The following is a 10,843-nucleotide window of genomic DNA, read 5'->3' as shown; positions in this document are numbered from 1 at the left end:
CTGAGAATAAGGATGTATGGCTTTTTCTTGATGGGTTATTCTGCTGTGACAAATTAATAAAGTGACTAAGCCAAAAAGAAAATAAATGAAAGAAAGAGTTTCATTAAATATGCAACACAATTTGAGTTTTCAGTTTGCACTGATTTTAAAATGTTTTTTTTTTTTTTTTTCATACTTCTATTTTTCATTCCTAAGAGAAACTGGGTGAGAACCCCACATTCCTACCACTTTCTACTTCAATTTCAAGAGAAAACTGCCTAAATCTAAGCACACAATTGGTGTAACCATTCTTTCGTTCACTGTGCTCCTCCATCTATATTCCAGGGTTGCCACATTTTAATTGAAGATCCAGAAAGGTCGTCTGCATAATTCTTGAGTAAGCTTGACCTTTATGTAAAAGTGGATCCAGATGAAAAACCTAGCTTGTGTCATGGTCTCTTAATGACATTCAAGACTACTGGAATTCATCAAGGAGATCTGTGGCTCCTGATTGGCTGTCTTTGGTAAAGCATGTAGCGGGAGCACAGATTGAGATGAGAGAGTGGTGCAATCATGACTGACTTCAATATTGACAAGGACGTATGGGAAGATTGAGTCACAGAGAGGCAAATACAAAGATAATAAAACCATTCATCATTGAAGAGGTTTGTGTATTATTCCTCCTTTTCAAAGCCTTCGAAACCCTTCATGAACATTAACAATGTGATTGGAATGAAATTCCTTAAATATTTTTCAGTACTATTGGCCATAACTATATTTTATTAAACTTTAGAAATGATCATTCATTTCTATGTACTATTTACCAGTGACAAGGGACTCAAGTCATATAACTTGCCTCGAGTCAGATTTGAGTCGCAAAATTTAGGCCTTGAGACTTCCTTGACATATATTCAAAAAAGACTTGACTTTAACTTGACTGTAATAACTTGTTTTTGTTAAATATATAACCGTTTGATATATACAATATGCATTCTTTAAAAAAAAAAAAAAAAAAAAAAAAGAGAGTGACGCTTGCGCATTATTATCAGCTCATTGCTTCCCAGATCGATCTGAAATATAGGTTCTCTGAACTGTTCCCAATAAAGCACTGCAACTAATTTCCTGACTCGAGTTGATGTTTTTTAAGTAAGTGAATAACTCAGGATATAGTCAGAAGAAGTGCCAGCCAAGTTAAAACGTAAGTAACTTTAAGTAATTGGTGGATTAGTGTTTACTGGAAATACAAACCATTTTAAAAGAATCAGTAAGATTTGATGAACTGGATCAATCGGTTCATTAAGAAGAACTACTTTAAACGATTCATTAGATTCATTAGAAAGATTAATGTAGTGTTCTCGTGCAGTGTGTTGTGACTGACTAAACACCGAGTTAAACCATAGCCAATGAAGACAGAGTCGTAGCAAGTTTGATCATTTACTGTCACTCTTCTTATTAGCATTTATGGTGAAAACTGCAACAAAAATAACAAAACAATTCTCAGAAATTGAGTTTTGACAGGTATTTCCACTCACATATACATAACATAAACAGACTACAGTTCTCCCTGCAGTAGGAATTACACTAGCAAACAAAGTTATTAAATGTTGTATTTTTTACAAAATAATCACTAATATAAAGTCTTCAACATGTCTAATGTGCAAAACATAAACTTACGGCATTGCCTCTATGATGAGTTTAAGCGGATGGCTTAGATTGTCCGAGAGAGCGCATGTCTGACATGGCTTCCACAAAGAGCCAGGAACACTAACAGGAAGTGACTAAACAGGAAGTATGATATAATGCAAAATAAAAGTATTCCTTTTTACACACGAAGTAGATTAATTAAATAAATTATGAATTTCACATTTTAACAAAGGAACTATGTATATACAATATTTAAAGAAGATATTTTAAAGTGAAACTTCTTAAAGGGCAACACACTCCCCGCCTGACCTATGTAAGGTCACTATGAACTTCTGGGCCATACACTAATCTCCAGATCAGTCTTTGGGTAGAAGCAGAACGACCTCTGAAATGGGCCTTAGAAAGGTTTTTATATTCCCTTGGTCAGTTGTTGAAACCTCAACCTTTCTTACATATCCATCCTTTCCTGGGAATACAGCAGAGACTCTGGCCATGGGCCAACAGTTGCGGGCTATCTGCTTATCCCTGAGCAGAACTAGATCTCCCACTTGAAGGTTTCTGCGAGGTACTGTCCACTTCGGTCTGTGTTGCAAGCAAGGTAAGTATTCACGGCTCCAGCGTGTCCAGAACTGGTTTGCAAGCGCCTGAACTTGTCTCCATTGCTTTGTATACAGGTCCTTGTCAGAGAAATCTCCAGGGGGAGGTGGAACTCCTGTTTTCTGTGTAAGGAGCACTGAAGGTGAAAGTATGAATGGTTGTTGCGGGTCTGCAGACACTGGTAAGAGTGGCCGTGCATTAATAATAGCAGTAACTTCTGCTAGTAGTGTGCAAAGAACTTCATGGGTTAAGCGAGCTTTTAGCTGCAGAAACATTGAATCTAAAATTCTTCTTGCAATGCCAATCAGGCGCTCCCATGAGCCTCCCATGTGCGAGCTGTGAGGTGGATTGAATTCCCAATTGCATCCTTGCTCGCTGAGATACCTCTGTACCATCTTGTCCATTCCAAGTTCCTTGCATGCCCCAACGAAATTAGTACCGCAATCGGAGCGGAGCTGTTTTGCAGGACCTCTTAATGCAAAGAACCGCCTGAGAGCATTTATGCAACTTGATGCATCCATAGATTCAATGACCTCGATGTGCACAGCTCTCGAGCTCATACAGCCAAACATGATTGCCCACCTTTTGCTCTCTGCCTGTCCTCCTCTGGTGCGTCTGGTAGTGACAGACCAGGGTCCAAATACATCAAGCCCCACGTATGTAAAGGGAGGGCAGATTTTGAGACGTTCAGATGGCAGGTCCGCCATGTGCTGCTCTTCAAACTTTCCACGCAGCTTGCGACAGGTTATACATTTGTGAAGTACTGAGTTTATTAGCGACTTGGCTCCTAAGATCCACAGTCCTGCTGCCCTGATTGCTCCCTCTGTCAGATGACGGCCTTGATGTATTACTTGCTCGTGATGATGTCGAATGAGCAGCAAAGATGTGTGGCTTTCTTTAGGGAGAATTATCGGGTTCTTTTCGGCAGTTGATATCTCAGAGTGCTTTAATCTTCCTCCAACACAAATGAAATTACTCTCCATGATTGGATTGAGTTTACGCAAGCGGCTGCTTTTGGATACAGGTTGATCAGCTAGCAGTGCTGACAGCTCTTTTGCAAATGCAGCTTTTTGTGTTGCTTTCAGTACAACATTCCTTGCTTGGTCCATCTCATCTGGAGTACGTGGTAAGTCACATTTGTGCCAACCCTTGCAGTTGCTGTTTTGGTTTGAGTGTTTGAAGGATTTTGCGACATGAACTAGAAGCGCTACTCCTCTTACTAAAGAGGTGAAGGTGGAGAATCTTTGAAATCTGGTAGATATAAGTCCAGCTTCCTCCAGGTAAGTAGCACATGTTTGGATTTGAGGACGAATTTCTGCATCATTCTCAGGCTCAATTAGCTCAAACATTTTACTTGATTTTGTTTTTTCTGCAGGTGGCTGTTGAAGGAAGGAGGGACCGGTGAACCAGGAAGTCTGCGCCAGGCATGATGCAGGTAAGGATCGCGACGCATGATCTGCTGGATTTTCCTCAGTACGTACATAGTGCCATTGCTCAGGTCTTGAGGACTGTCGGATGCGCTGGACTCTATGTGAACATACACATAGAATCGCTTTGACTCATTATAAATGTAGCCAAGGACCACTTTGCTGTCTGTAAAGAACTTTATGTCATTTAATTCCAGATCTAGCTCATCCTTAATGAGATCTGCCATCTCAACTGCTAAGACAGCAGCACACAGCTCAAGCCTGGGAATCGTAGGTTCAGACAGGGGTGCTAGTTTCGCCTTGCCCATAACAAACCCTACTTCAACTTGCCCATCTTTCTGAAGCACTTTCAGGTATGCCACAGCACCTATGGCCTTGGTTGATGCATCAGAGAACACACACAATTCTGTATGCACTGCTTCAGTTAGTGAGGTTTTAGTGTATGTACGTGAGACGTGAAGCTTTTCTAGCTCTTGAAGAGAACTTCTCCAGGCCACCCATTTGTTTAGTTTGACCTCCGGAAGGGATGTGTCCCAGTCTGCACTTTCAGAGGTAAGTTCTCTAAGAAGGGCTCTTCCCTGGATCGTGACAGGTGCCAGTAGACCCAGAGGGTCAAAAACACTGTTGACAGTGGAGAGAACTCCACGACGGGTGAATGGTTTGGTAGTGGTGGATGTGGAGTAGGTGAATGTGTCAGTTGAGATCTCCCATAACAGACCTAAACTCCGTTGTGTGGGAGAAGTTTCTCCACTCAGATCTAAGTCCTTAATCACTGGAGCACAATCTTCAGGAGGAAAAGCTTCCATAACAATCTGAGAGTTTGAAGCAAACTTGTGCAAACGTAGGTTTGACTCAGCTAATGAAGCCTGTGTTCGTTGGAGCAAATCGATAGCCTCAGCTTCAGATGGTACAGATACCACACCATCATCGACGTAGAAATGTCTTTCCACAAACTTTATGGTATCTTCACCATGATCTTTTGCACCTTCTCTGATGGCTCTCCGTAGTCCGTAAATTGCCACGGCAGGTGATGGACGATTGCCGAAGACGTGGACATTCATTCGATACTCAATAATTTCCTTGTTGACATCGTTGTCCTTGTACCATAGGAAACGGAGAAAGTTGCGGTGATCATCACGCACCAAAAAACAATGAAACATTTGCTGAATATCAGCTAGGATTGCAACCCTCTCTTTCCGAAAACGTAGCAGGACACCAACAAGGGAATTATTCAGGTCAGGGCCAGTGAGGAGCACATCATTGAGAGAGACACCAGAGTAACAAGCACTAGAATCGAAAACCACTCTGATCTGATTGGGTTTTTGGGGGTGGTAGACCCCAAATGTGGGAAGATACCAGCACTCATCCTCTTCTTTTAGTGGTGGTGCTACCTCAGCATGTCCGTTGGTAAAGATCTTTTCCATGAATTCCACATACTGTTGCTGCATCTCAGGTTTTCTCTTGAGGGTTCGTTGCAGGCTTGAGAATCGATTAATAGCTTGCTCCTTGTTGTTTGGCAAGCGTTGGCGTGGTTCTCTGAATGGTAGAGGAGCTACCCAGCTGTTAGATTCATTTCTGAAGACATTTGTGTCCATAATTTTCAAGAAGGTTGTGTCCTCCACAGAAGGGGCAGGTTTATTGTCATGCTCGGTTTTGCAAAACACTGTCTGTCCAAGTGTCATCTCAGTTGCCTTTTTAAACACACTGCTCTGTTGTTTCTCTCTGACCTGCATAAAGCTTGTACAGGGTTGAAAAATTGAGTGACGACCAGTTTCCAGGACACTGGTTTTAAATGTGTTAACTGTGGGCTTGTGTACATTACCCAGGCACACCTCTCCTATTACCACCCATCCCAGGTCCAGACGTTGAGCAAACCTGGGGGCGTTGTTTGGTCCGTTGACCTGCTGCCTGACCTTGTGTGCTCTAATCACATCTCTTCCTAGCAGCAAAAGTATTTCTGCTTCTGGTTCTAGGTCTGGAATGTACTTGGCAATGTGTCGTAGATGAGGCTGGTGAAGAACTGCATTTGGAGTTGGAATTTCAAACCGATTGTTCATGATTTCATGACACTCAATGAGTGGTGGAAGAGATATGAGAACTCTGCCATCCAGAGACTCAATCTGGAATCCTTCTGCTTTCCTGCCAGATGTTTCTACAGTTCCAGAGCAAGTTCTAAGATTATATGTGAACGGCTCACTCTCCAAATTGAACAGCTCAAAGAATTCTGGTCTGGCTAATGAACGGTTGCTCTGGTCATCCAGAATTACATAGGCTTTTATGGCCATGTCCTTGTTACCCTTTGGGTACAGCTTTACAAGGCAGATTTTTGAACATGAGCGACCCCACTGACCAGGACCACAAACCTCCGTGCAGCTTGTATTGACAGACGTCATATCAGAATTATCCTCTCCCTCCCCGCCGTCCTCTTGTGATGGTGGAAGAGATTTGACTACTTGAGGCGACGGGCCAGGGTGCATCGCTGTATCATGATTAGTGCTGTTGCATTCAAAACATTTCACAAAAGACTTACATTCCTTGGCGTGATGAGAAATTGAGGAACAGCATTTAAAACATATTCCTTTCTCCTTAAGGAAGGCTTTTCTGTCATCAAGGAGTTTGTTTCTGAATGTTCTGCATTTTTTCAATGGGTGTGGTTTATTGTGTAATGGACAGATTTTGTTAGGGTCTTCCTTGACTGCACACACATCTGTTTTGTGAACAGAGATGGGTTTGTTGGTGTGAAAACTTTTCCCAGTGAATTTGTCTGATTTAACAGTTGTCATAGCACTGCTTTGATACATAAAGCTAGGGTCATTTCGCTTCTTCGCTTCATGACACACAAAGCTGCAAAAATAGTCAAATGGAGGAAAACGGCCATGACTTTCTTTATACCATGACCCCGAAGTCACCCATTTGTCCTGAAGCCCATACGGAAGTTTATCTACAATTGGTGCAATCCCACGTGAGGTGTCAAGGTACAATAGGCTTGTGAGATAACCATCTTCTTTAGCACCTTGGATTTCCATAAGCAAATCTCCGAGTTCACGTAATTTGATGTGGTCTTTAGCTGTGATCCGAGGAAAACTGTCCAAGCGCTGAAATAGTGACCTTTCAATGATTTCTGGTGCAGCATAGCACTCCCGTAGTCTTTCCCATGCCTTATACAATGCAAGATTGGGATTGCTGACATGCACTGAACGGATGCGCCTCACCATTTCACCAGATTCCCTCCCAAGCCATTTAGTCATGAGGTCCAGTTCCTGGGTTGCTGTGAGGTTAACTTCACGAGCTGCACTTGTGAATGAAGAACACCATGATCGATAATTCTCAGGCTTATCGTCAAATTGGTACAGTCCTGAACAAACAAGATCACGTCGTGCTAAATACTGCGCCAAAGGCTCTGCCTGGGGTGGCGTGCTAGTTTGAGGAATGCACTGAGGAATATATGGCTTCGCATGTATGTTCATAGAGGGGTTTGTCCTGTCAACTTCAGATTTTATAATACCCGTGGATGGACTAGACAGGTTTGCAGCAGGTAAGTGTACAAAATCAGCATCCTGATACTTTGGCTTGTCATTAATAGATTGTTTATGTGGAGGGTCTTTTAATGGAGGACTCCATGTTATGAAGCTGTTGTCAGCATGAGATGCTGGAGCGTTAGGCAAGGCTGAAAAGCTTGCAGAGGGTAAATGACTTGTAAGGTTTAATTGAGAATTTACATATTCACTTGTGCGTTCAATTTTTACTTTCTCTTCGGATTCTTCTTTTTCAGCTGCAGCATGCATTTCTATTTCAGCATCTTCCAGTACTTGTGCCTCAACAGCAGCTACATCAGCTTCTCGTTGTAGTGTTAACACTTCCAGTTCAGTGTCTAATTTTACTGTTTCTAGCTGATTTTGCGCTTCTCTTGTGGCCTTTTCTATCTTCAGTTTAGCCTCTTGGCTAGCGTATGATGCTCTGACTTTAGCAGCTTCGGCTCTGGCCCGAGCACGGGTTACACTCTCTGATGAAGCAGATGACTTGCCACTTCTAGCACTGCGCACAGACGACTTGCTGCTTGCGGACATCTTGACCACTTTCACATCAAAGCTGCCTTTTCACTGTAGTGTTCTCGTGCAGTGTGTTGTGACTGACTAAACACAGAGTTAAACCATAGCCAATGAAGACAGAGTCGTAGCAAGTTTGATCATTTACTGTCACTCTTCTTATTAGCATTTATGGTGAAAACTGCAACAAAAATAACAAAACAATTCTCAGAAATTGAGTTTTGACAGGTATTTCCACTCACATATACATAACATAAACAGACTACAGTTCTCCCTGCAGTAGGAATTACACTAGCAAACAAAGTTATTAAACGTTGTATTTTTTACAAAATAATCACTAATATAAAGTCTTCAACATGTCTAATGTGCAAAACATAAACTTACGGCATTGCCTCTATGATGAGTTTAAGCGGATGGCTTAGATTGTCCGAGAGAGCGCATGTCTGACATGGCTTCCACAAAGAGCCAGGAACACTAACAGGAAGTGACTAAACAGGAAGTATGATATAATGCAAAATAAAAGTATTCCTTTTTACACACGAAGTAGATTAATTAAATAAATTATGAATTTCACATTTTAACAAAGGAAATATGTATATAAAATATTTAAAGAAGATATTTTAAAGTGAAACTTCTTAAAGGGCAACACAATTAATTTGCTATTTGGCCATCAGATGATGACAGAAAATGAAAGGCGCTCCGCCAAAGATATTTCAATTCGGGTTTAAAGATTACAAGCAATACAATGCCAAAAAGAAAAGATCAGCAACATGCAAAGCATGCATCTCAAAAATCAACAATTCAATTACTACTACTTCTACATTCATTCAACACTTCAAATCACATCAAAAATTATAAGTTACAAAGATAGTTCTGCTGTTTTTAGCTTATTGGCTAATCAAAATTTATATTATATTATATTATATTATATTATATTATATTATATTATATTATATTATATTATATTATATTATTTTAATGGCTGCCCAAGTATATTAAGTGACTTTTAAGTATTATTATTATTTTACACTACATTGTATCCGCCTAATATAACCAAACATCCACAATCAGATCATTTGTAATAAAAGAAAAATCTACAAAAAAAAAAAATAATAATAATAATAATAAATGATTGACTTGAAAGTGACTTGCTAGATCCAAGCTAAAACTTGACATAAATCTGACAAAAAATGACTTGTCTTGGTTGAAGACTTGAAGGTTACGACTCAACACTTGCTTGTGACTTGCACATTTATGGTTTACTCTCATGTCTGCTAAGTAAATTTTTGAAATTCTGGAAACTGAACTTAAAAAAGCAGAAATTTTACATAAATAATTTATAATAAATACATTTTCATCCAATAATAAAGCAGTTTATTAGCCAAAAACATTCAGTCCATTTTTTTTTCTTTTCTTTTTTTTTTTTTTTTTTTTTTTTGTTATTTCCATAAATACTATTGACTTTTTCTAGATTATGCTAAACTGCACTTTTTTTTTTTTTTTAAGGGACACATTAGTCTTAGTCCAGGCAACCATAAAACATGCAACACATTCACCTACTCAAAAAGGAAATTAACTAAAGCCAATATGTGCATTTTCTGGTCATTTACCAGGAATTTCCAAAGGAGTTTCACTAATACCCACAGTGCCACTCTTCTGTAACAGTGGGAAACTAAAGCGCTTCGTTTTCCAGCTTCGATCCGAGTCCCCATGACCGTCCATTAACCCCGCTTCCCAGGTCTCCTTAATACCACTCTGGAGTTCTTCATTTACCCATAACAAACCACAGATTATTATTGCGCAGTAGATGGACTCCTGGACTGGAAAATTACAAACTGCAGCCTCCACTGCCTTTCCATTCAGGCTGGTCATGTAAACCTGGGAAATGGCTCTAATCAAGGAAGGGATTATTTCTTTTATGAGCGAAAATACTATCGAGCCTAGTGATGCTAGATAGAAGGCCGGGTGTTGGTGAATTAGTCTTTTGTTTGTGCGTGTGTCATCGCCCCATGTGCGTCCATGTAATTTCTCTGTCATCTGAATGTACATTTGAATGTAGTACATGACAGTCTTTTGTCAGCACTGTGGCAAGACCCGTCTCATTGATGTGGTTGGTAATTATGGCAGAATACCACACAGAGAGTCCTGCTTACACTTACTGACACACATAAGCAACAAATCACACATCAGGGCTTTCCTCGCTCGCTTTAATAGTTTAATTTCCCTCTACCAGGCACAGTTTGTACAATGGCTCCATTTGGTGGAGTCCCATATGATTGCTCCATGGTCAAGCTGAGAAGATTATCTCATGTCTGTTTAATGGGAAACTCAGCCATCTGTTTGTGTGTGTACATGTAGATCATCTTAGCGCAGCGCTTGCTTCATTTTACAAGCTAATAGCTTCAGCACCACACAATGACCTTGAACCTTAATTTCAGAAGCAGAGACCATGAAATGGCTTAGCCACTTTTTTCCCTATCTTATCGACCAGTAATCACCAAGAATTAAAATATATCTTTGTAGTTGTAGGCATAGTATGACATGCCATATGAAAAATAATGAGCCACTAAGAAAATATTAGGCATGTAACTGAGGAAATGGTGGCAGAGTGGGTAGAACAATCGACTCACAGCAAGAAGGTCGCTGGTTCGAGAGGCTCGGCTTGGTCAGTTGGCATATCTGTGTGGAGTTTGCATGTCTCCCTGTGTGGCGTGAGTTTCCTCTGGGTGCTCCGGTTTCGACACAAGTATATATAACATGCAGTACAGGTGAATTGAATAAGCTAAATTATTCGTAGTGTATATGTGTGAATGAGTGTGTATGGATGTTTCCCAGTGATTTGTTGTGGCTGGAAGGGCATTCGCTGCTTAAAACATATGCTGTATAAGGTGGCTTCGGCGACCCCGGGATAATAAAGGGATTAAGCCCAAAAGAAAATAAATTAATTGATAAAAATCTTGGACCTTATTCTTGAACCAAAAAAAAAAACAAAAACGTTTTGAATAACAATTATTTGAACAATCGTTTGGCTGTTGTTGTCATCCATGAATTTTACAAGAGAGGCTAAAAAATATATATATATATATATATATATATATATATATATATATATATATATATATATATATATATATATATATATATATATAT

At 40.1% G+C, this 10,843-nt stretch overlaps 1 protein-coding gene across 1 annotated transcript; it reads right to left on the bottom strand.

Annotated features, from left to right (window-relative positions):
- Positions 1 to 3,426: 3,426 nt before the first annotated feature.
- LOC103908683 (uncharacterized) lies at positions 3,427 to 8,172 on the bottom strand. The gene is made up of 2 exons (XM_021478009.2): positions 8,078 to 8,172; positions 3,427 to 7,874 (listed from the first exon to the last, which is right to left on the bottom strand). Exon 2 carries the CDS (start codon positions 7,712 to 7,714, stop codon positions 3,557 to 3,559), a length of 4,158 nt encoding a protein of 1,385 aa, XP_021333684.1. The 5' UTR covers positions 7,715 to 7,874; positions 8,078 to 8,172; the 3' UTR covers positions 3,427 to 3,556.
- Between the last annotated feature and the right edge of the window lie 2,671 nt (positions 8,173 to 10,843).

Source organism: Danio rerio, chromosome 7, assembly GCF_049306965.1.
Source record: "Danio rerio strain Tuebingen ecotype United States chromosome 7, GRCz12tu, whole genome shotgun sequence".
Classification (NCBI taxonomy): domain Eukaryota; kingdom Metazoa; phylum Chordata; class Actinopteri; order Cypriniformes; family Danionidae; genus Danio; species Danio rerio.
The sequence above is the reverse complement of the archived record's forward strand: the minus strand, read 5'-3'. Positions and strand labels throughout refer to the sequence as shown.